General features: G+C 34.6%; 1 protein-coding gene across 2 annotated transcripts in view; it reads left to right on the top strand.

Moving 5' to 3' along the window:
- Positions 1 to 25,300, top strand: part of ATF2 (activating transcription factor 2) — a 43,163-nt gene extending 17,863 nt beyond the window's left edge. For both annotated transcript variants that reach the window (XM_059820043.1, XM_059820044.1), the window contains 4 exons: positions 7,617 to 7,766; positions 9,831 to 10,037; positions 15,841 to 15,946; positions 22,626 to 25,300. In XM_059820043.1, the coding sequence (XP_059676026.1) occupies positions 7,617 to 7,766; positions 9,831 to 10,037; positions 15,841 to 15,946; positions 22,626 to 22,852 (690 nt within the window). In that variant the 3' untranslated portion in view covers positions 22,853 to 25,300. The remainder of the gene's footprint in view (positions 1 to 7,616; positions 7,767 to 9,830; positions 10,038 to 15,840; positions 15,947 to 22,625) is intronic.
- The last annotated feature ends 1,989 nt before the right edge of the window (positions 25,301 to 27,289 follow it).

Here is a 27,289-nt window from a genome sequence, read left to right as displayed (position 1 = left end):
AGACTAACTCACTATGCCATGTGATGCATTGTTGGCAGATATGTGATGGTTTATTAACTGTAAAGTTCCATTTAATTTTTAAAATCTAAGTCTTTTTGTGATGCCTAATCCTTTCTTTTTCATGTATCTCTTGAAAATAATTTTGCTTGCTGCCTACTAAATTCTACAAAGGTATGGTAATCAGGTTTATTTTTCACTTGTGTTCCTGGGTAAGCCAACAGAAGACTTAATATTTAGTTTTACAGCTACTTGTTTGTTTATTTTATTAATAGTTCACATTTAAATTTGAAATATAAGCTATTACACTGAATTAAATTTAATAAGTGAACAGCATGTGTTTCATCACAGTATATGTTTCATCTATCAATAGTACAGTGCAATTTGTGGATTTATTGGTATGTTAAAATTAGCAGAACACTGGGAACACTTCCTGTGTCCTTTTGCCTACCATAGCCGCATTTCTGCTTCATGTTGGGGTGAAGTCTGTCAGCCTAGTATTCTTAGTCTCCTTTGGACAGAAAGCTGGATGAAGGGGCAAAGCTGTGATGCTCCCTTCTCAACATCAGGGCCCAGGAGTCAGGATTTATATAGATCTTTGGAATTTTCTTGGCTGTTGCTTTATTTTATTTGCAATTTATTATTTGGAGAATTTTTTTGTTGTTCTTTATAGATGGACCTTGCAGTCTCACAGATTTTTTCATATTGCATTATAAAATGTAGAAATAGAATATGTAGCAAATATAAAAAACATGCTGGAGTTTCCTAACATTGCAACTATTACTCAGATATTAAAGTAGATTTGGTAGTATATGGGATGCAAAATTTGGAAAGTTAACGTGTTTTTTCATATCTCCAAAGGAGTTTGTAATACATGCTCTTGGCTATGATCGTTTGAATCTTCCTTTTATTTAAAGACCATACTTTCCTAATACAGTATTCTGCATTTTCTACTATCGTATGTACGTCAATACTATTTCAGGGTATTCTTAATTGACATAGATCTACCTACTTCAGAGACTGAGTAAAATTCTTGAAGAACTGTTTGCAGTAACTTTGTCACTTTAAGATGCAATATCCCCAAACTGCTGAATTGTTATCAGATATAGATCTGTCCTGTGTAGAAGGCACAACTCCTTATGTTTTGGATTAAATACCTCGCACAAACCAAGGCAGGAACCAGGCGCTTCCCTTCGTTTGTGCTTTGTGCCTTTCTTTACTGCTTTCTGCAGTTAATTTCTTGCATGACATTTCAAGGAACTAATGTATTTTAGAGTTTTATAATAAGAAAAGCACTTTGTGCTCCGATTTCATTCCTCTTCTCAATCATTCATTTCTCTCTTAACTGTTTACAAAAGGCTACTGTTGTGTAGACGTGCTTTTTTTTTTTTAAGTGAAGGTGGGAACTACTTTGATAAAAATCAAGTTAGAGATTGTAGTGCCATTATTTCCTAATGCTGTGGAGTTTAATTATTTAAATATGGTTTGGGGGAACTTAATTTCTATATTTTTATTAATGTGGGAAAAACACACTTTTCTTCTATTTGGATGTATACCTCTTCTTTCCTTCTGAGTTGTATATACCAAATTGTACACAGAGCATCATATATTATTTTATATAAAATCACAAATGAACTTTAGTAAAACAAACTGACACTTTGATTTCTAAAAGCTAAAGCTTAAAATAACCGTCAGAAGACGTCTCTGGTAATAGGCAAAGGATGCCTTCCTATAACACAATTAAAATTTTCCTTCAGCTATCCTAGAAGTCTTAAAACCCTTTAAAGATAAGGGAACTAATATATTTGCTGGGTATTTTTTCCCCACTGTGGACAGCTTTTGGAGACTTTTTTTTCAGTTCATAAATGGGCATACTCTTACGGCATTTGAAAGTGTTTTTAGATTAGAGTGTCCAAGCCTAATGCATAATAATCAGAACTGTATATTTATTTCTACATTTGATAAAGTTTTCAGTCTGAAGTGTCGAAACTCCTTCAGCATGGCAGTTTTGGTTATTAATATGAAGCAAGTTACTGAGATGTCACTTCTAGAACTCTGTTCTTTGCTGAAATGCTCTTTTCTCTGGTTACCATTAAAGTTGCCTGACACTAAATGATCACATGAGTTCCACAGAGGGTCAGTTGCATGTGAGAACAGGTTCATTGAGAAAAATAGCAGACAGAAAAAATATATACCAACTGCAAGGAATAATGACTGGGAGGAAAAAAAAAAAAGTCATAAACAAAAAAAAGAAAAAAAAACCAAAACCCAAACATGAGAGACAAAAATTAAAAAATTGGCTATGCAGGGAGCCAGATCCTTGTGATTGGTGATATTATTGCAAGAAGCTCTCGACTGAAACAGCTGAAATTTAGTGGAAGAGTGTGTCTACTTCAGCACTGAAACATATAGTGTTTCAGTGTATGTGTTTCAGTGCTATGGGTTAATTACGTGAAATTAGATAGCATTTTAATTTCATTGTGCAATACTGAAGTTATTGTAGTGAACATAGCTGTTTCATTCACACCTGTGAAAGGCACTGTTACTATAGTTTTGAACATTCTTGGATCCTTTTTCTCCTATTGCTTGTAGAACTGGAGTGAAATATGACTAGAGATTTTATTCAGACACAAGCTGTCTTTTACTGCTATTCTTTTGAAAATATCCTTGTATCTTATACTGAGAATGACATTCAATAGGAGTGAAAATGAGTTTCAGATTTCTGTGCACACCTAATAAAAATTGTTAGTTTTTCTGACGTGACTCCATTTTCGTTGTTAAGCTAAAGAAACTAACTTCCACATACTTAAGTAAAATCAAATGCATAAGTCAGTTTTGTGGTATTTTAGAGAGGCTTAGAAGTAGATGCAATAGCTGTGTTTAAAAAAAAAAAAACAAACACAAAACAAAAATACTTCTTTACTAAGATAAGGATGCATGATTCTAAATATTACAGGATTGCTTCTGATCTCTTTGTGAGAAGATCTGTAATTGTATGCATTCTGTATATGAAATATGAGCCATGAGCTACTCCTAGTTGTAAAACATCCTTTTTTTGAGCGTACAGCTTGTGGGTGCAAACTTAATGTTCAGATGCTTCTGCATGGATTGCAGAAGTTTCTGAAGAACTTAAAAGCTGCTTTAACACTGAATGTTTCCCTCAGTCTCCTGCTACCCACATAAAACCTTTTGTCACAATCGGAGAAATACTTTGCACACAGTGGGCAACCAGTGGCTTTCTGCAGGAGGTTTCTACTGAGAAGTGACAGAGGGCAGCTTGGCAAATGTTCAGAAACTGACATTAACTTGCTGGAGCCCGGCATGGGACCTTGTGTTCAGCAGAATTCTTCTGACCTGTCTCTCTGCATGCCGAGCTAATCAGCAAACACCTAATGAGCCTACTCCAAAGAAACAGACCCTCTCACAACCTACTTCATTTTCATATGTTCTCTGGGGGTGGAGAGACAAGACTTCATAAGGACTGATGATGCTGCAAAGACCACAATAATGATAATTAACTTGCTGAATTTAGAAGATTATGCTGTTAATTAGTTGCAAAATAAAGATAAGTAATAGAGCAGCAGATGGTAGGATAACACCCAGGAGAAGGAGGGTTATTACTCTGATGAGCTTTTGTGGCAGATATGAAATATGGATCTGAGTTTTTCACAAATTGTTTCTGGAGAATATTATCTTGTTTCTGTGAGCTCTTGACGGAATGATCTAGTCCTACCAAATTTTGACAGATGTATTGAGGATTTGTTTTCAAGGATATACGTGAACAATAAAACCTTGCTAATAAAGACTTTAAAAGCTATTAAGCTATTTGAAAATACCACTTTTAGTTTGTCTCTAATAACCAAATAATATCAAACAAACCTTGGTTGTCATCAGGTTTCCCCACATAATAATGCTTATATACATTTATTCTAATATTTGTTTCAATATACTTGATTTATAAAACTGAGATTCTCATCATATTTGGGGTAGCTATCTCACTACTCACATGAAGCACAACATCCATATGGTATTTTACTCCAGCATTGCCTTCTAAAATATGAAACCTTTTAAATACATGAACTGGATATCTTGTGAAAATCTGTAGCTATTCCTCAGATTTTCACAATATTTCTCCATTTGTGCATAATTTTAATCATAATTGAATTTTGACTTTTAAAGTAGTAAATACTTTTTTGTATTAAATCCTATTTTTTGTATTTTAATACAAAAACTCAAAACAATTCTTTTCTGTTTCCATAGTACATTACATTTAACAATGTAATTTTCAAAAGGAGTTTATTTACTTACAAATTTACAAAATTATAATCTTTAAATGTTAGCATTACAATAGGGAAGGTTTGACTGTTGGCACATACACTGTGCCTGATGTAGTTCTTTTATAATGTAAATAGGATTGTGCTATTTCCTTCACTTTCTACTGCCCTTTTCAAATTAAATGTAAAATATACAAATTTAATAGCACAAACTTACTTTCTTTTTATGTTAACTTTGCAAATACTTTTTAACACAGAAATGCAGAAGTAGAAAGAATGGAGTTAGACAATAAGTTACTTATGTGCACATTAAAAAAATGAAACAAACCCCAGTTAGTTTTGTTTCATCTGCCAGATCTTCTGAACTTGGGCTCTCTTTCACTAATGAAATGGATACGGTAGTGAAACTTTAAGTAACTGACTTTAAGCAAATGCTACAAAGCATTTCTAGGAGTTCATAGGCTACTGTTTAGGAGTGTTTTTGTGGAGAATGCTTACATCAAGATTTGCTCATGCAATCATAAGCAGAGTAGATTGGACACTCTGGCCATACACATACTTACTGTATAAATGTTTATGCTCCACTGCCATGAAAATTAGAAGTTAGCTTGTCATCACTGAATTTACATATTCAGACACTTGAGTTGGATGAAATCTAATCATTTTTACTTCTCATGGCAGTGGAAGAGGAGTGTATATACAGTAAGTTACTATGTCTTGGTTGAGTAATTTTTGAGACAGTAACTTTTAAAAATCTCCTAGAATGATGGCTTGAAATAAAAGAGAGCATACCCTTTAAAACCTCAGCAGCAGTTAAAATAGACACATTGTAACTAATTTGTTACAACTAATTTGTCCTGTCACTACTGTCTTGATTTTTGACTCCTGAACGTTTGTCACATACTGCTAAACAGCAAGTTATGATACAAGAAATACTTCTCAAGTAATTCAGATAATAAATGAAAATACATTGTGAAAAATCAGATGTTAATAACTTATGGAAAGGATATTGGATAAAATTGTCATATTACCATTAAATACTTGCTACTTTCTTTCAAATCACTTTTTAAAAAAAAATTGTTGAAGTGATGTGTCTTCCTGGTTGTCCTGGTGGTAGTGTAGAAAAGTTTACCATTCAATGACCCGGATTAGTTACAATTTAAAGGAGGGTGGTATGGAAATCATCTTATCAACCTTTCAATTGTTGTCATTGGAGCATAGAGTTTGATTTTACTAATTTTAGTCAGGCAATTAGAAAACACTTAAGTCTTTCTGCGCTTGTTTAGCTGGAGACAGGGATTGAAATTTTTTGGTTAGCTTGTTTTTCCGAGGTGAATTAGGAAGGTAGAAATTGATTCTTGAGTTTGTTTTCATGCTGTAAAGACAGAGTTAAAACAACTACTGAAGGGCTTAGCATTTTCAGAGTACTGTACATATGCTAAGAATTACAGGCATGTTATCTTAAAAAATTTTGTCATTCTGCCCTAAGGCCTACAGCTATTCTAAATTCTTCTTGTTAGAGCTGAGCACTGGGTAAATGTGTCTTGTGTCCTTTTCTGAAAGCACCTTCTTCATTCCGGGTAACTTACAAAGTTGATACAAAAATGAGGTGGGGAACAGAACTTCGTTAACACTGAATTTTTATGTACACTTTAACAGCCCCTATTTGGAGTAATGTGTGCCGTTACGTTCAATCTAGAGCAGTCACTGCGAAAGAGACTTACGACAGAAGTCACTGGCTAAATATTCTGTAAAAGTCAGCCAGAGGGATGTTGGAGTTGCTCGGTTCTCTTTGTAGTCCTCAAATGGGATATCTACTGGTGGTGGTTAGATGCTACAGCCAACTATATGGATTTGATAGTTGATATAACTTGCTGTATTGCAGACCTGAAGATTTTTTGCAGTCCTGACAGAGGTAATCTGCAGTCTGTTGTCCTAATTGTAAAATAGCATCCAGGAAAGCCTATCGTCATAGAAGATAGGAAAGAGCTGTCCCTATATCCCAATGACCTAATTATTGAGAGACATTGGGTATTACAGTTTATAGAGGATGTCTACATTCATAGGTGCAAAGTTGCCTGCTTATTTTGAGCTGGCCAAATGCAGCCTAGCTCCAGCATTTTTAAGACATTCTATTAATATTAGTACTTCGGCAATACTTTGTTCATATTCCAAAATATGATAATACGAGTTATCGGAGTTTTCATAAACTGTCATGTATTAAGTCGTTAATCTTTTCTTAAACTTGTATTAGAGTCTTTAAAAATCCAGTGCTCAGTAGAAAAACATTCTTTAATACCATTTGTCTAGTAAGGTTAATTCTTGAGTAACACAGAAAATTTCATGATAAATTACACAACATTAATGAAACTTGAAGAAAGAATCTGGAATTACAAGCAGTTGTATCTACTGAAAGTTAGTATGATCTTTTATCACTTAAGATTAAGAATTTGTTGTAAATAGAATATGTTATCTCTTATAGTTTTAATAGATTCCACCAACAGTTGAGTGAGAATAATTTTCAAAAGATAGTCAATAAAATGCTGTAAAATACTCTTATCAAGTTGTCAGTAACTCTTGAATGTATTATATACAGCTGAAATTTGAAGTCACTGTTCTTTGTAGCGGCTGTATACAATAAAGAAAAAACTTCAAACATTTTGGCAATTTTTTAATGTAAAATAGCATGCCCTAACAGTTACCTTGCATATTTCTATATAAATAAAAGCTAATCTTTACACAGAACCTGAAGCTTGTTATTATTTTGTGCATTACTGAGATGTTTCAGCAAAGACCTTGGCTTTCATATAATAATTACTCATAGGAACGATTGTAGAGGTGAGTATTTGTAAAGACCATGAAAAAGTGGCGTCATAACGAACTCTTTAAAAATGGATAGAGAGCACCAGAATTTTTAAAATGGAAAGAAGTTTGTGTTCTGTTTTTTACCTATTTTCCCTCGTGTGGTTGTTTTCTTTCTGATCTGTGCCTTATGTAATACCAACCTCAGCAACTGTTTGTTCATGGCCTTCCAGACATCCCTTTGTGGGCACAGTTCATCACGAAGGAGGTTTTCTGTTTACTTCTCTATACAGCTTACCATCCTTCTCTTTCTGAGATGCTATGTAAAGCCTCATTGCTATTGTCATGCTTGCAAGAAATTGTTACCTATTAGTAGGTATATGCCTAGATCACTGTTGAAAGCCTGTAAAAAGAAACAGCTATTTTAGACTTGGAGCTCCTGTTTCCAAAAGAGAACTACTAATATAAACCGTTAATAACTCTTGAAGTTAGCATAATAAAATATTTCCTTTTTTCTCTTCTTTCTTTTTTTCCTGGTTGCAGAGATTGAAAGCAGCCTTGACCCAGCAGCACCCTCAGGTAACAAATGGAGATACTGCCAAGGGACATCCAAGTGGGTTGGTTAGGACTCAGTCAGAGGAACCACGACCACAATCACTACAACAACCTGCAACTTCAACAACTGAAACACCGGTATGACAACAGAATGGACATGTGCTTTCTGCCCCCTTCATTGTTATGCAAAAAAATCTTTTTACTTTACTCTTGATTTGTAAAATAGAGGTTAACATGAGCTACAGACTCCTCTTGAAGTAAATAGTTCTGTAGCAGTAAAATGTTTATAGTTCTTACATGTTCTTAAATGCTTCTAAAATGTATTATCCATGATAATTTCAAAATAGGTCTTATCTACCTGCTCAAATTTAGAACTAAGTCCTCCTACTTACTGCAGTGCGTTAACAGGAAATTCTGTGGTAACTGAAAATTGTACAACTGGTTAACGTATATTTGAAAAAAATAAGTGCTTTTATTTTTAATTTGTATTGCATGTTTAATGTTTTAGATTATAAACACTTAAGAATTTTAACTGCATCGGGTATCATGCTTACGTTAATTTGCTTGAAGGGTCTCTACTGAGCTGCCACAAAGAAAGTCTCAGCTATGTGATTAAGTGTACTGTGTAATTCCAGGTACTGAAAGAGGGGCTCTGAGTTTAGGAATGGTGTGCTGTCCCTTTGGGATGATAGATGAGAACAAGGGAATAAAAGACAAGAACTCTTGAGTCAAACTGGAAGTGGGAGTGCTGCTGGAGGAAAGAGATACTTCCATGGGTGAATCCTGGAGGATTGCTGCTGTTCTACTTCAAAAAACTTGTTGGGATGTGTTTGCAAAATGCTTTTAAAATTCTCTAAGAGTATTTTCAGAATTCATAGCATAATACCAATTTTATAAAAGCTACATGCTTGGCCCAGAAGGACCTGCATCAGCAGTGAAAGCCCTCAGATTCTTAGACTGGCCAGTGATCAAATAATGTATCAAAACAAATATGTTTGGAGCAAAAAGAGGAGAAAAGTTACCCAGTAAAAAATGATCTCCTTCTTAAGGTAGTATGGGAGAACAGCAGCCTTAAGTTTTTTAAAGAGTATTTTCATAATACTAGATAGCAAAATTTTCAAAATGAAAAGCTTGCTGTTTGGTTATTTTGTGGTTACTTTATAATTAGGATTTAAAAAAAAAAAAAAAAGAATTACAAGTGTTTCATTCCTAAAAGGCTGATTTGAGTTCCCAGGGTTTTTTTATTATTAGCTATCTAGAATTTATGCCAAATTGATAGGCCAACTGGTAAGTGTTCGCAGTTTTTAAATTAAAAATAAAACTTTCTTACTGTGCTAGGCTGAATGTGCAGGTGCACTGGTGAATACGTCACAGAGACAGTTATATTCTGTTTATCCTATCCCTTGAAAGGATTTTAAGATCCATTATATTGTTATCATAATTCATTAGATCTTTGCCTAGGGTCTGTATACAGCTGTGAAAGGAGTATAATGTATAATTTAAAATACTGAAATATTTTGTTCCTGTCATAATATGTGGGTGGATATAAGGGAAATTGGTATGCAGTGGTGGGGAACACATCAACAAGTAGGAAATTGCTGTCTGGAGATCTAGGGATCAGTGAGTATCAGTATTGACAGCATTTGTCAAACAGCTTCTACATATTGGGTGTAAACAATTGTGTAGTATTTCAGTTGTGACTAGGTTTGTGGGAAGGGTCAAAAGTAGAAAATTTATTTCCTGCTGAATGTAACTTTTAAAGGCTATTTTGGGTGAAAGAGTAAAGTTTACCTTTTGTAAATATTTGTGTTATCAGAATCAGTAAAAGAATGTCTGAGAGTCCATCTAAAGAAGTATTGCTTCCAGACTTTATTCAGTTGCCAAATATAAATGTCATATAAATTTAACTCTTTGAAGTGAGTGGCTTCTTTTAGTGCAATTTTAAACCAAAGCTAAAGCCATGATTAAAATATTACATGTTAATGTAACATGGTGAGGAGTGTAAATACAGTAAAATATTTTAAAATGTAGCTGTAGAGTTAAATGACATAGCTTTCCACAAAATAAATGTGTATAACCTGAATATATTTAGAAATGTTGTGAATGTTTTTCTCAAGATGTGACGTGTACTCATACTAGTGCTGTAGCTTAAGTTATTAATAGTATTACACTGATAACTTTAATACTTGTTACTGTTTTCAGGCATCACCAGCTCAGCCTACACCACAAACACCAAATACAGGTGGTCGGCGAAGAAGAGCTGCCAATGAAGACCCTGATGAGAAAAGAAGAAAGTTCCTGGAGCGAAACCGGGCTGCTGCTTCCAGATGCCGACAGAAGCGGAAAGTCTGGGTGCAGTCATTGGAGAAAAAAGCTGAGGACCTGAGCTCACTAAATGGCCAGTTACAGGTATACTTTTTATTTCAAGTAAAAATGCGTAAGTTTTTTGATTCTTAGACAGTGATCCTGGATCAATGGGACTTAAACTTTGCATGAAATCTGAAATAGAAATGGTTTTGTAACTGGTGGCTCAGGTCAGAATTGAAAATTTGGCATTAATTGCATATACCAGTAAAATAAGAATGTAAGAGAATACTCAGATTTCAAGATGTGTGAACTTTAGGATCATGCCCTTTTGTCCTTTGTCCATTTTAAATAACTTTCAGACTGTGATACTAAACAAGGATGACAAGATATGTTGGAGTAAAGGCTTATTAGCAAAGTAATAGCCTTACCTTAAAAACATCTTCTTGCTCTTAGTAATTTGTATCACAGCCTGAGTTATTTAAATAAGGTTTGGTTTGATTTCCTTTGGTTCTTTTTAACTTCACTTTTTTTCCTTTAAAGTGAATGTAGTGCTCGTGAAAGGTGCCAGATTGACATCACTGGAAACTGAAGGCCTCTTTTGTCCACAGAACAGGTACAGCACAGGCAGTGGCAGTGCAAATTTCACCACACTGCCCTCCCAGTGTGTGTAAATCCTATAGTGAGGGAAGTATACTGTAAGAGGGTAGTCTAGTGTATGTTGCCAGTCATTTTTCCACCTCATCTGAGGTTGTCGGTTGTTGGAAAGTTGTCATGTGGACACACTTTCCCCCTGTAGAACTATCTATGACCCTTTTGTTTAAACTACTATTAAATGTTAAAGCATACTTTCTTAATGTTTTCCAGCAGCACATGAGAATTGGCACAAAGTATTGTTTCAAAATAAAAAGTATAAAAGCTTTATTTTGAGAATTACAGAAAGGAAAAATGATGTCATTTCCTACATGAACCATTCATTTAGAAAATGCAATGGAAAGTATTTTGATACTTGAAATTTCGTTTCAATTCTTGTTCTTTCATCAGAGCTGTTCACTGAGCAAATTCACAGATCTTTTCCTTCCTATTAAAACTCCTCTTTCATGCTGTTTGATAATGTCCCAGCTTGAACAACAGGAAAGTAGGGCATGTTGAGATTACTTTTTGTCATGTAATCGAAATGACAGTGTATCAGTTGTGTTCATGTCTTTAAAAATACTCAGCATCCCAGACTGCAAAATGTAAGAAATTCCTACCTAAGCACGCAGTGTGAAATCATTTACTGTGTTCCAAGAATTACGAAACTGTGCACCAGCATTAGTTAAATTTCTTGCAAATATATCGTCTTCTCATACCTGTTGACAGTCTTTAGACACATTCCTTTAATAGAGTCACAGTCCTCATTGTAAATCCATTAATTACAAAATGGTTTGTAGCACTATAGGTTAAATAATCGAAACAAGTGAAGGCAGATCTACAGGAAGAAAAACAAAGAACAAAAAAGATGGTCTATATTTCACTTTTCTTAGTGAAAGTAATTTTTGGTATTATGTGAACTGCCTTTAACTTATACATACCAATTTTTATAACCGAAAATGATGTAAGTACCATAACCAAAGGATTTCCAGATTTCAAAGAGTTAACTCTGTAATAGTGAATTCAAGAAGAAGAATTTTCTTACGGTCTGCCAAAAGCAAAACCGTTAACTGTGAAGAACAGAATGACTTGTAAAGAAAATTGAATGTCAGAGAAATAATTAAACTGTACTTTATGTGAAAACATTAATCAATTCTGTATTTCCATAGTAATTCTTCACTTGACAGGCTAACACAGCTGATCAGCATAGTGGGCAGTAATGACCCATGCTTACTTACTTTATATTTAATAGTAAATTTAATAAGTTTGGAGTTTTGCCTTAGTACAGTTTTATAGACTGAGTGTTAGGGTTTAGTAGTTCATATTTTGTTTAATATCTAAATGACCTGCCTAGCTGAATTTACCGAGATGTCACATTCCCAAAAGTAGGTTAATATCAAAATGACTGCATTGCATTGCTTCACGTAACAATTCTGACTTCTTTCAATGCAGTTAGTGTCTTTCTTGTAATATCTATGTCAAAGCTTCTAATGTCAATGTCAAGGCTTTTAAGACTGGGACTCTCGAACAGTACATACAGATTTTAAAGAGGTTTACTTGGTTGATGTATATTTTGTTCCGTAGTTTTCAGCTTTCTGTAGATTAACTTCTGCCTACTTTCTTCTTTTAAATGTTTTAATTTAATTTCCTTTTTAAGCATTTTTTCCAAATTTTTGCTGAAGGGAAAATTTCCGTCTATTACATCATGCCAATAACATTTAAGTTAGGTTGGCTGTCTTTGTTATAGGCTCTGCTATGTAAGGTTTTTTTCATGCTTCCAACCTTTTATTTACTGTTTGATTTTTGTGGACTGTGTTTTCTACTAATATGTTGACTTGTTTATTGATCTTAAATTTTATGTACCACGTTGTGTTGCCTCTGTGCCTTGCGCAATACTGCAGGGCTGTTGAGGAAGCATTGACAGTGTGTCCCCGGTGGCCACGCAATCATATTGCAGGATCAGATGCCAAAGTTCATTATACGGTCTTTATTTGGTCCCTGTTGCTTTAATAATCTTAGACGGCAAAGTATTAGTAGAAGAATGGCCTGTCTTCCTCACGGGGTCATTGTAGGTCTTAAAGGATCAGCAGTCAGTGGCAGTTGGTATTAATGCTGCTTTAGGAAGGCTAAACTATGAAAGAAATGCCTGTAAGTAAAGGTCCTTATCCATACAGGGATATCTTGTTGAAGTTATCCAAAAAGAAACAGGAAGAGTGGTGTTTAACTCAGCTACAGACAATCCCCTGTCCCCATAAGTTGCATCTACCTGTCTCTGATTATAGTTTTGGTAAATAATACCTCACAAATACTGTCCCACACTTTGCTGAGTAAAGATTAACGTTTAGGTGGATTAATGTAAGGATTAATGTCCCACTATTACATACGCATTTTGGATCCAGGGAGAAATAGGCAGATATAGAGGAACATACTGTATACTACATGGTATACCTTCGTAAGAATACAAGTATCTTTTGAAAATGGAATGCAGGTAAAAATAGATATGCTTTCCTCCAGAAACCTGCTTTCTAATGTTAGCACATTTTGAAATGTGGGAACATAAAAATCTTTCTAGACAGCATGTGAGGTATATTTCATGCTTATTTTAAAAAATGTTGATGCCTACACTTGACTTGATATCTCATTAACGAGGAGGACTTTCCAGTGCGAAAACTCGAAATAATCTTTCTTCATGCCAACGGTTGAAGTGTTTATTCCATGTGTTTCTTCTTGTTAGCCTGTTTTCCATAAAGACCACCACATGTTAACATATTTCGAATGAGATGGAAAGACTTTCTATTGTCATACACTATAAGAAAACTACAATGTGTATAGGAGCTGGTTCTAACAACCCCACTTTATTACCAGTCAGAAGTGGTTCTCACTGGTAATAGGTAAATGGCAACCATGAATTGCCTTTCTGTGACATTCCACGTACCACGTGTCTAGCAGAAGTAATTTATTCTACTTTCAGGAATTATTTGTGCATTGCATATGGCACTGTTTGCAAACAGTGCTCATGTTATTAACAATGCTAGCTATGTATTCAATGAGAATACCTCAACTTTTTTAGTATAGGAATGCTGTTCCATTTTTTTCAAATCTGCTTTAATGTAAGAAAATATATTTGCTTTTTCTATTTCTGTTAGCAAAATTCTTAGTATTTATAATACAACTGACATTAATCTGTAAATTGCCTTTTCAAAATTTTTTCATAAACATTTGTTTTACTAACACTGATGAACAGTGACTTCATACTCATATATGCTGTTTGTGTATGAAATTCTTCCTTAAAATGTGGGAGATGAAGGTAGAAAATTTCTGAAAACCTTTTCCTGATTTGATCACTTATTTTGCCAACGTTCCTTTAAACTAACGGAAGTATGTTTCATATTCTTGGACATTGCTGCTTCTGTAGATTATCAAGAAATGTCTCAAAACTACATCAGCACTTTCTTTTTCTCTCAACTATGTCAATTTTGTGCAGCTGCCTGCTTGGCATCCAGATTTGTGGCTCCTCAGTAAATAACATGGTGAACTAAGAGGAGACTGAGAGCTGGATGCAGAAGTAGTGTGATTTCTTAACAGCCCAAGATTTCAGGACATGTAATGCCAGCTAGTAGAGATTTTGTGGGGTTTTTGGTTGGTTTTTTTTCATTATAACCTTTTTTTTGTTTGCAATCACATTTTTCTTTCATTAGAAACATCCGTGAAGTCAGATGTTGGCTTTGCTTCAGCTCTTGTTTTTGTTCTAAATACAAAGTTTCTAAGAGGGATATTTGGCACAATAAAATGGCTGAATAGAAAAGTAGTCCTTAATAGTTTAAGAGGATTTTGCAGGCATAAAGGCTTGAAATTTTTTGTCTCTTAAATGGAGAGAGAGGACACAGAGGACCTTTTCTTTTAAAAATCTGGTATTTTAGTTGCAGTAGTTATAAACTATGTTACTTAGTGTAATTAAACCTAATAAATTCTGTTCTTTAAAAATTGTTTTCCTTATTTTGGAATCCTTTTAGTTATAATTAATCTCTTCTCTGACTGCATTGCCTTATTTCTAGCTTGCAAGTAACTAGATTGTCTTTCTCTTGGTTTTTTCCCCACATAATTTTATTTGCAATCCAATTTTCCTGTGTTTTTTCTTTAACTTGCTCTCAAATGCATAAACATATGCATTTACCAAACAACTATGTCATGTGTGGTATACTATGCTAATGTGCCATGGTTCTTACAGTTTAACTAACTTCAAGTATCAATGGAAAGGATTTCTATTTAAAAGAAATTAACCCATGAAAAGCATATATTGTGTCAAGATACATGTATCACAAAGCATTACAGATAACTTGATTCTGTAGTTACATAAACATTTTTCTACTATTTTAAGTGAAAATGGATCTATCAAAACACCATACCGTTCTTAATTTGGATTGTCATATATAATGCACTTATGTAGCACTTCTCATCTGTAGATATCAAACTGCTTTACAGGGAAGGTAAGTATCACTGCCCTCCATTTTACAAATGGGGAACTTGAAGCACAAAGAAGTAAAATGACCTTGCTCAAGGTCACCCAATAGTGGAAAGGCACAGCCTGGAAATGAACCCAGTCACTAGATTCTGCAAGTGCTGTCTCCTAGATTACACTCCACTTTAGTGACATAAGCTGACATTTTAGGATTGTGTCATTATTATCAATTATTCCTTCATACAACATGTTTATGTATGGTTGCCAAAGAGAAAATTAATATGGAAATCAACAGACATTTACTAAATTGTTTTGCATTACATGAGATTTTCTTTTTCAAAGTCCAAGTACAAATATAGTCACCAAAAATCATTCTGCATTGGCTGATTTTTTTTTTTAACCATTTTTTTAATGTTGGCTGTGGCATCTGTTAAAATGTGGGTAGTTAAATGTAGGTTTGCTCTGATTAGAATTCATCACACAACCTTGTGGAAGAGTCTTACGGTAGCTGGATCATATGAATGAGACTATATGTAGACTCTGCATCTGCAAACTGAAAAACATATGTTGTATTTTCCAAAAAAGCATTTCCTAGTTTAAGAAAATCATTAAATAAAGTTAGTCAAGTTTCAGCTAATATTTAAGTATTCCGAGATAAAAGAATTGTATATATTTTTGTAATATATACCAAATGGAAATTTCTTGTATTTTATCTGCCCCTAAATGAACAACTGAAAATCCTATAAAACTTAATACTTACCTTCAAAATGTGTGTAGTTTGAGCCTGGTAAAGTACATAACTTTCCTCTCCTTTAGAATGAAGTCACCCTGCTGAGAAATGAAGTGGCACAGCTGAAACAGCTTCTTCTGGCTCATAAAGATTGCCCTGTAACCGCCATGCAGAAGAAATCTGGCTATCATAGTGAGTAATGTTCCATTACCTATAGCCTCAGGCTGCATCCATGAAATACTGCCAAAGTGAACTGAATGAACATTAAAATTGAGAGTGCAGTTCTAAAATTACATTAAAGATTTAAAAAAAAAAAAAAATCTCAAAGGTTATTGGAAGACAGGAATAAATATGTGATATTTAGAAATATATTTTTAAGTTTGTTCAGTTGAAGTGTTGCATAACATTGAAGGGTTTATGTTGGTTTAATAAATGCATATGATAATTAGCATTTAAGGACTATTGGTTACTACACCTGCTTTGGAAATATAATTTAAGTATTAAGAGCACATGATAAACCATTTTTTATACTTTATCTTAGGCTAGTACAGTGAAAGGTCCTTGTGGGTTGTTTTTTCTTCATCGTAATGAGATTTCAGTAGAGGTAATATAACAGCTGTCCTCATTTACCATAACATCCAGGATCAGTCAAGCCCTTAAAATAATCAGATGCAGGTTCATGGCTCCTACTGTACAATGTCTTCTAGATTGTTTTGATTTCCACATTAAGCAACTACTTTTCTATAAACAGGGTATTTTAAAAAGCAGTTCTAATACTGAAGGGAATACTGAGAGTTTCAGTAGCATTTTTTTTCTAATAGATATTTTTACTTAAAGGTGCTCATCTGATTTTTCATTCTTCCAGCATTTTAAAGGTTAATTATGCTTTCCTGACTTGTAACTTCATTTTTGGATATGATACACAGTGCCAGAACCAGCTGCTGCTGCTGTAGAATAAATGGCCAATTTTGTCCATTGTACACAAATTTGTTACAAATAACTGAGCTGGGAATGCATTAGGCAACATTGATAATATATAACCCACAGCTTTCGTTTTTATGATTTAGTGATATTTCAGGATATTTGTAAATGTGAAGATTGTTTCTGCCATATGTAGCCACTTCATTTTAATTTGCCAGTGTCAGTAATTCAGGAGAATAAAGGAACATTTTGTATTGCATGCAAACAGATCCTCAGGTGCTTGTGATAAAACTTAATGGCCACCATCTTTACTTGTAGTCATTGTAAGCAATTTCATCAGAATGGGCAATATTTTTTAATTTAAAAGATTCAGGAGATTTAGCAACTCTCTATTGCCATATATATATTTAGAATACTGATTTTGTCAGTTTTGAGCTTATAAATCTTGGTCCTTTGATCTCCAGTCATTTTGACAAGACGGAAAATAGCGTCTTGGAGTAAATTGGAACAGTATAGAAATATGTTTGGGATTTATATTAACAATGATTGCTGCAGGGATGAGGCCATTATGGCTCCCATCTGACAGAACAACATAATTTCATACAGAAGCTACTAGGGGATAATATTATGCATGCAAGGTTTTTTTTTTTTTAAAAAAAAAACAAACAAAAAAAAAAAAAAAACAAAAAAACAAAAAAAAAAACCCCTGTAGGTTTCTTGAATTTTGATGTTTTGAGAATGCGTGTTCCTGAATTGGCATGAAAAATACTTAAACATAAGTCTTAAACTGATAAACTAATTACATGCTAAGGATTTCTTCGTTGAAGAATTAATGAAGGGCCTGTTTAGTAATGCTTATTTTCTGCCCTCAGAAAAGAACTGTACCGTTCCTAATTTACTAAAGAATACAAAATGAATAAGAACTAAAATACTACTCAGTGGAAAAAACTTACATTTTAGAAAAAAATAAAACAATAGTAAGCAAGGAGATTGGAATCATAGCTCGCCTAGTTTCTTGAAAAGTCTCTTGAAAGTCAAAGTTCAGTGCGAATGGTAGTTGTAATGCCATCCCTCTGAAGGGATTTTGTCACATTATCTCTGTGTGAATATTGTTAGGAAGGCATGTTGGCTGAGTTACTTACCTGCGGTATAATTTATGAGAGGAAAAAATGGTTTCAGTTAATACGTTCATGAAAATGGTGTTCATAGAAGGTATTTTTAAATAAACATATTATGTTCATCAAGTAATCTAAGTTGAATTGCTTCAAAAACATACTGAGTGATTTAACAATCTGTCTCTGTGGAATAAATTGAAGACATCAGATTACAGAGCTCCTGCAGTGCTGAATATTGTGCACTGCTGAGACAGTGCTATTTTATACTATGCAAACCGTGTTAGAATGGCTAAGTCCACTATTTAACGGGGTTTCATGTATGATGCACTTAAATAGGCACAAATAATCTATTGCTTTTCAGGGTATTTTTGGCACTTTTACATATCTTTTAAGATCTTTTGGATTTCCCATGCACGTTTTTGTCTCAGGCCAAGTGAAAAGCATGACAGTGCAGACACCACTTTCTTCTTCTAAGATTGTTCTTGGGATTATATTTTCCTTATTTAAAAAGTCTTGTGCCTGCTTCAAAAGGTGGTGTCATTAGGACAGAGAAAGCAGAAAAATGGGTATTGCACTTTGAGGCAGTATGGATGAATTCCTGGTGCAATGTTTGAGTTTTCAGCCAGTTTAAACTTTTTTTGTTTCCCAGAGAAGGATGCTATTGGTTCTGAATGCATCTTGGGGGGGGGGGGAGGGAAATGCTGTTCATTTATTTTTCATTTTAGCTCTTCTGTACCAGATTATTTCTAAAAGTCTCCTGCAATACTCCTGTATTTTTCTCAAGTTTTTTCTGGACTTCGAGCAGGAAGAAGGTGAAAACTTCCAAGAAAGTGTTGTGAAAATTAGCGTTGTGTAAAACAAAACAAACAAACAAAAAAAAAAAAAACAAACCACGTTTGTACAAAACTGGATATAAAGGAAGATAAATAGAGGTTGCAATGTAGGTGGTATTAAATGGGGGGGTTTGTTTCTTTCTCTAGTTAGTTTTAAAGAAATGGTAGAAGGTGACTAACCAGTTTCAGGCCTTGAATAATTTGAACCACTCAAACCACTATGTTCCTACAGCCTGTTCCAGACAGGCGACAGTCCTTCAGTGACTGCAGGGGATACTCAGATACTCACAAATGCCAGCTTGCTGGAAATGAGCATTTCTAGGCTTGAGTCCCTCTATAGTCCATGGATGGGCTGATGAGAATTACCATGAGGCTTCCTTTCTAGTGATTTTCAGGGGACTGAAGGGAGTTCTGGATCACATGTCAATACTTGCATACTCGCTCCCATTTTGGTTTTGGTGGGTTTTTTTCATCTGAAGTCTGAAATCTCTCTTTGTTTGCTTACCTTACTGAAAGCTATTGGTAAGCAATGCTAAGAAGCAAATAACAGTAATGCTTGATGACTCTAAAAGGGTACATCTTAGTGCATCCTCAAAAGTCTCCTCTGTGCTTTGTTCAGTATTTTTTACATCGTTTCTGTAGCCCAGTCTAGCCCACGTTGTGTTCCATTACCGAAATGGCTCGCTCCTTCTCTTGACGCAGCCTGTCTAGGAGCTATGTAGCCTTCAGCAAAGTTCATGTGGTGTAGGTTTGTACATTTTCAGCCTTCTAGTATACAGCAGACATTACTTCTGTAGATTAATTTCTAATTTGGACCGTGCATTTTGCTTGGTTTGAGGCAAAGCTGGGGGAGCCATTAGAAAGCTAAAATGCCTAGACTTTTTTCTACATTGTTAGCTACATTATGATTCTGGTATGTATCAGTTGCACTCTTGAAACTGCAGTCCTGTGCCTGGCAATTCTCTGGTCAACTAAGAAAAAAGAAAAAAAATCTGTCGGAATTGAAGTGTGACTTTCCTGTGTTCTTCTAAAAGCCTTTGGTCTTTATTCCCAGTCTTCAGGCTTAAGAAAACAAGTCACCTTTGTAAGGAAGTGACTTTAAGTATCTTCTATATTCATTGAGTAGATTTTCTTGTTTGGTTTTAATTCTTCAAATGGAGTTCTGTATTCAGTTTTTGGCTGCTATAACTAAAGTTAGGGCTACATAAGGAAGGATTTTGAAGGAAATCTAAGTAGCTATTCTTCAGGTTGGCACCTCATTTCTAAATATCACTGTGTAGTTATTGCAAGGATTTACACTTCCAGTCAAATTTATTACCATAAACTAGTGTTAGGTCTGTATCTTATATAATTACCTGTCTGCTGTATGCTCCCCCGTCTAGCCTCCGGCATCTGAAAATACCTGAATCATGTGCTTTTGTCTCTTCACAGTATGTTTGTTCATCTGCTCAATGATACGAAGACTTGTATCGTACATTGGTGATCATAAGTATTCTCATAACTGTTTCTTCCATTGCATGTACAGTCTTCCTGAGCCCATCAAAATCAGAAAATCAAGCCTTTCTCATGTTCTTTACCACTGTGATATTATTACAGACATTTCTTTGAGTTGAGTTAATGTGTATGTTAAGGGATACAGAAAAACAGAAGACCTTCCTTCTCTAGCTGAAAGACAATGATCTACTTTACTTCCTCTCTATCTCTGGCTTGTAGCATTTAAAACTAACCCTTTTTCTTGAGGATAAGGAGGACTTAGCCAACAAAGAAATAGGGGATCAGCAAAAGAGGCGTAATAGGAAGATTGAGATTCATAGGAGAATAACAACGCTCTGAAGAGGGGGAGCAGGTGTTACAGCAGGGAGACTGTATTCAATACATGTCCCACTTGCTGCCATTTCATTCTGTCTGAGGGGAAGAATATGCTACTCTCATAATTAGTAATTCAGTATTTTTCAGGAAGTGGCACTGGAGTTTCTGTTCTTAACAAAGTTTGCATGTGTTCCTTCTTATTTGTTTTTTACATGAGATCTTGTAGGTCTTGATAAAGGTGTAGCAAAGATGAAATCCAGTTGAATAGTGTTAGTGTTAAGTGACTTGACATTCATTCATGTTCTTTCTCTTCTTGAGTGGGCAAATCCTACTAAGGATCACAAACGTCTTTCAGAAGTATTTTAATTTTCTTCTCTTGCTGTGTAGAGTTGCCATGTAACCTTAGGATATGTGCTAATTGTCAGTAGACCTAGCTCAATATTGTCTGTCTCTATCTCCCTTAATGCTTGAAAGATCTGTTTTTGAAAAAATGCAGTATTTGTAAAATGGTTGGCCTCAGGGACAGGAACGTTATGATACTTTCAAACGATTATGTCCATGCTCTTGTAGTAGAGGTGTAAGAGAAATTGCTACCTTGTTTGTGTAGGCAGTATTTCTTAGAAAGAAATACAGCAGTTTTGCTTGCTTACCCATCCTTTTTGACCTTACCGTTCTTTTCAGAAGTGGTTGATAATAGAACTGTTGTTTTCAGGCTTTGAAGAGGAGTGTGTTCTTAGTATGCATGGCGTTGCTCAAAGATCTTTATGTTGGGGACTTGACTTGCTAATTTAGTAAATTTTCTTACCCATAGCAACTACGTCGTATAAACCTCAGTACATCATAAACTTCATTTCATCATTGTTCATGCTTAGTGTTCCTTTTAGTTGCTGCTATTAGCCTGGTTTTCTATGGAAACAAGGCTATGATACCACAGTGGTGGTGGTCTTTTAGTTTTAGTGTCATCCTTTCACATCCCTTCTCTTCCCCTGGGTAACTTTTGAATTTGTAGGCCAATCTCAAGCAAATCTGAAAGGGATTGTGCAGACAAGTCTAGAGAAAATCAAGCTTTGTTCCATTGCTATGTCACAAGCAATAGTTCATGCTTCTTCTGGCTATGTTTGCGTGTATCTTTCTGTATTGTTACATTATACAGTAGTTAGTAGTATTTTAAAAGGGACTTCCAGTATTCCATCTGTATATACTGGCTTTAAGTCAGCATATAAAGCTATGGTGAAAAATACTTGAAAACACTAAGCAGCGCAAAGTGATACAAAAAAGTTATAATTAACTTTGGTCTTCATACTTTTTATTTTGAGTGAAAAATGGTAAGCTTATTTTCTTTTTTGTTTTTTTAGTCTTTAACTCAGCTTTTTGCTTGACAGTGTTTGCCTAATGCCTTGGCTAACGTTTGCAACTCTGGAAAAAAAGGATGATTTTAGCATGACTAGGATGTCTGTGCAGGAAAGACATTTTAAATCACGCTCATTTTGTAAATTCTAGTTTTGCACAATGAGAGTTGTTTTTTAATCTGTTTACCTTCTGTCATGAGAAAAAATGATGCAACTGTGTGGCTAATCAGTTCAGTTTTGTGGAGAACACCTGAAGTATTCTTGAAGGTATTTTTAAAATCAGTTTTGACAATTTTAAATTGTATACTAAAGAAGTTACTGAATTTTACTCTGTTAAAAGATTGTGGGTTGAAAACTTGTGGAAGTATTGTCCAATTAATGTAGTGATAAAAATAATATTTTTTCAGGTATCACATTCATGATCACAAGTACTAATTACTGAACATAGAATTATTCTCATTTGATCACTAAGCAAATGCAGTAAATAGCATATGTTAAAAATCTAAAGCCAATTCATATAGCAACAAGAGATCTGGTAGCATTTTTAATCTATAAATATTGCTTATTGACATGAGCATTCATCATTTACTAGGCAGGAAATCAGAGAATTTTAATCATGACTTTGAAGATGTGAAAATGTTCTTGTTTCCTGCATATTCCATACTGCAGTCCATATTTTTTGCTTACAAAGTAGTATTCTCGCTAAAAAATGAAAATAAGGTGGTTTTGCAATTTGTGCTGCGTTACACCATGAATTTTAATTATTTAGGGGATTATTGCTGTTACCTGGGAAGTGGTGGCATGCATTCTGTGGAAAAAAAATAAATTCATTTTCCTTCTTCAGCTGCAGATAAAGATGACAGTTCGGAAGACATATCGGTGCCAAGCAGTCCACACACGGAAGCTATTCAGCACAGTTCTGTCAGCACTTCCAACGGTGTCAGCTCAACTTCCAAGGCAGAAGCGGTGGCCACCTCCGTTCTCACCCAGATGGCGGACCAGAGCACAGAGCCGGTGCTTTCCCAAATAGTCATGGCGCCTCCCTCCCAGTCGCAGCCTTCAGGAAGTTGATTAAAAACTTGCATTGCATCAGTTTCTAGATACACATTTGTGACTTTAAAGGGAAATCAACAACAGACCAGTCTCCATCTAGGAGAAATTGTAGCTTAAAATTATTCATTTTTAAAAATCCAACTTAAATTTGGCTTTAACGATTGGCAGGTGAAGATGAAACAGAACACCAGTTCTAGTCTCTTTGCAAAAGACTTTTTTTTTAAGTATTAGTTTTACTAGTTATTTTTTGTGCTTAATGTGTAAAGTGTGTGTACAGTATAATGTGGTTTATTTCATTTTTAATTTGGTATTATTTCAACAAACATTGGGGTGAATTACTAAAGGTCATCCCCCAGACTGTGATAGTAATATTATGTGACATTTTTATACCAAAGTTCTGCATAGTCCCTATTGACTTTGTAATGTTAGCAAGGTCATAAAGCACTAGGCAAGAGAAAGATAGTAACAGTAAATTTGCTTTTAGTCTTTTTGCCTTTTTGTTGTTTTGCACATTATGAGAGGAAGAACATTGGGAGAAAAAAGTTTGGGTTGGTTTATGTATAGCATTTTGGTTGGCTTTTTAACTGTTGGGGTTTTTAATTTGTTTAATAGGGCCAGTACAGCATATGAGATACAGTACCCTTATGCACATACCTATCCTAGATGAGGATCATTACTAAATAGATTTGATTTTCTTTTAATTTTAAATTGACGTCAGGTGGTTTTTTTTTCCCCCTCCAACACTCTCATTCTGAGGGGAGGAGAGCTTTATTTCTCCAGTCAGAATAGATACCTATAACTACCCTTTGTTGCTAGGCTGAAACCAGTAAGCGTATTGTAAAAATACAGGGTTATCAAATATGGAATACTTAGTATTCCAAAGTAGGTTGATATTTTGTGGATTTTTGAGTCACAGACTAAGGAGTTTACTCATGGTTTTGGATGCCAGAAAAGCCTAAAATCCTTCTTTAGACAACTCAAGACTTTTTTTTGTCATTGTCTTGTATTTGCAAGCTAACTTGTACTTAATTCTTGTGTAAGCACTGTCATCTTTTAGTAGCAAAAATTTTGATACCTTTCTTGTGGAAAAAAAAAAATCAGTATCTACCGTATCTTGGAAACAATGTAATTATAATGTGGTGTGTGTGGTGTGTGCGTGAGAATGGTTCAGTAGTTAATGCCAGCAGTCTTTTGCTTGAATGTTTAAAGATGCCTTCAATGTGATGCTGGCTGATAGGTGATTGCAGTTTTAAAATGTTATTTACTGTGCGAACTTGGATAACTAACATTCCATGATGTAGTTTGTTTCTGATGAGATGATTGTAGGTACACTTTTTCTCATTATCCAATCATCTGTAGGATACTGAGTTTTTTAAATGTGCCATTATCTATTTTGATTCTGTACTCATGTTCAAAATACAGTACAATATTTTACAATAGATTAAGTTGTTTAAAAAAAGTAGATGTGTGCTTTCAGGTTGGAAAACTTTGTATAATAGCAAAAACAGATGCATAGTAGCAACTGGCAGTAAAGCAGGATTCCATTATGTATATAACAAAGATTTAATGCATTTATAATGGGTTGTGTAGTTCATTTGCTCTTCCTTCTCCACACTATACTATGTGTTTTAAGTGTCAGTGCCATCAAGTTTCTATTTGATTCAGTTTTAAATCTAAAAATGTAATTGATCCACAGGAAAATCATAATTTCTACAATATATATACAACCATACTATAATGAAAACTGGACAAAGAAGTATCTAAGTTATATATGTATCATTGCAGGGCTTTAAGCATGAAAATATAATAGGGATTCTAAATATTTTGTATTTTAAAACTAAGACAGTTGAGTTGATAACCTCATGTGTTTAAAAGTCTTACTTTTCCAATTTCAAGGTGAAAAGCTGTTAACAGTTACTGAACATTTCCAGGATGGTGAAATACAATGGACCTCTTGTGAGAAGGAAATTAATTGCAAAGGCACAAAATGTGAATTCTGCAAGAAAGCTATACAGTCACTTTTCATTGTAGTTTTGGTGGATTAGATAAGGCCTCATTGATTATACTATAATTTGCTCTCCTAAACACAAAGGCTTTTAAATCATATTTATATAAGTGGAGGTTTTTTATAATAGAACTGTCACGCTTGTAAAATAAGTCTACGTAAGTGTATAGGAGACGTGTAAACAGTTAATGAATTCAACAGTGGGGCTGGAAAAAGAACCATTAAAATCTGTGTTCAGCAAATAGAGAAAAGTTATTAGTCATACTACCATGGATTCCGTTTTGAGACATACGTCACACTACTTCTGTACTTAGCATTTTGGGTCTTTACATTTGACATGTTTCACAAACTGTACTGTTTTCTTTTATGTGCAGTTTGCATGAGTAAATCATCAAAGAGAATAAAATCTATCTTTAAGTTATGTTCCTATTTTAATGAAATTATAATTGTTCTAAAAGGCAGCACTGTCTTCAGACTTATTTCTTCACCCTTGCAATTATCAGCATTTTTCTGGAAGTCATTACTATAATGTCAAAGTAATGCTACGTAAATAAGAACATACATGTTTCCTTAGAAAATAAGCCAATTTCCGTTGCTCTGCAGTTGAGTTCCAGCAGCTTCTGAGGAATCAGCCTTGTATTGTTAGTTCCAGGAGTCCAAGGTAATCTGCAGATAAAGGAGTTCATAAACATAGCTTGGTGATTCCAGATGTTGCTCAGCCTTTTCTGGTTGCCCTGAGTTCTACAGCAAAAGTGGTGTGTGTAATCAGAATTTCCAGCTAACTTTCAGATATCTTATCTTAATGCACATGAAGCTAGGAAATAACAGCTATAGTCAGATGAACTGCTCACGATTTTGTTGTGAAAGGTTGAGGAAAGATCATGGCCTCACATTTGATTTTTAGAATATTAAAAATGGTTTGGGCTTATTTATGAATGTTGGAAACATGATTATGGCATGGCATGTCCTGTTAAATCATCGTTTGAAAAGCTCTCGACAGAAGTCTGATTTGGAGGGGGGGAAAAAAAGTAAAGTTGCTGTGTACTTGCATGTACTGCACGTGTTGACCAAAGGAAATTAAACTGCATACAACTTTGAGCCCAAGATGAGAATAATGCCCAAGGCCTCTGTTGCTTCGCTATGTTCTTTTTCTGACTGTGAGTTACGCTTGTCACTCTAAGCATATACAAAAAAAATCACGAAAGCTGTATAACAGGGCAACTGGGGAGGGAACTAATCCACTTTTTATTGTCTACACTGTAAAAAGATGCAGTTTTATACCTAACTATCCAATCCAAGTAAGCTCTTTCTCTTTAAAATGCTAATAGAGGCTGGGCAAAGAGAGATATTACACTGATGGAACGGAATGACAGAAGTGTTGGATGAGCAGTGATTTCAGCTACCAGAATTACAGAAGTAATTTGCTTAGAGACAGACACAAACACTTTAATTGGTCATCATAAATGATAATGAGGAGAAAACATAGTGAAATTAAGTGCATCCTAATAAAGTAAGGTATGTTAAATTGCACTGAAGGAAACTTCAGCAATGCTTCTTGACATGATTAATATACTCATGACAATGTGTCTAATGAAGGTTGTTTGCATTTATATGCTGCCTGTTGCTTCCCTCTGTAGAGAAGTAATTTGAACTGCACTCATTTACATTGCAGAACAGTGAGTGTAAGATTGGCTTACAGCAGTCTTTACATTTATTTTTAACCATAGTATCAACAGTAATACGGATATGATTTATTTAACCTGTGTCTTGTATAAGACTGTGTAGGGTAGGTCCAGATGACACTACCATGAAATAATTGGGGTTTTCAAAGTTTTATAGTCTTTAATAGTAAGTCTCCTGTCCTTTTAATTTTACGTTTTAATATGATTTTTTTCCTTTTTTTCTTCATAGAATTTAACATAATGATCTTTCTTGTTCTTCACTTTTGTCCTTTTCAAAAGATTTTTCTTTGTGTGATGAGCCCCTGAAAATGTTCCTATGTGGAATGTCATCTTTTTGCGTATTGCTTCTTCCTTGGTTGTGTCAACTCTTTATAGCAAACTTTCATTTCAAGATGTTAGTAGTCAGGAAAGGAATTTCTGCATGCTGTATATCTGGTCGTCTTCACCTAAAAAAGTCATAAGAAGCTTACAAAATCTTGATATTGACATCTTCCTAAAATTAGATGTGTTACAGAATGCATATTTAGGTCTGGAAGGATGTCCTGAATCTCCAGTATGGAACTTTTAGTGTGGCAAAAAAATTTATTACATGCTCTGCACAACTAATGAGCACAGGTTGTATGCTGATAGCTTCATAATTCTGCAAAGTGCAACTATCTTCAAAAAGAGTTTCTTACTTCCTAGGTGTGGAGTTAGTTATAATCCAATTACATGGCTGTCAATAGAAAAACAAGACACACAAACTTGATCCAATTTGTGTAATTATTA

This window comes from Gavia stellata, chromosome 8 (genome assembly GCF_030936135.1).
Source record: "Gavia stellata isolate bGavSte3 chromosome 8, bGavSte3.hap2, whole genome shotgun sequence".
Taxonomy (NCBI): domain Eukaryota; kingdom Metazoa; phylum Chordata; class Aves; order Gaviiformes; family Gaviidae; genus Gavia; species Gavia stellata.
The sequence above is the reverse complement of the archived record's forward strand: the minus strand, read 5'-3'. Positions and strand labels throughout refer to the sequence as shown.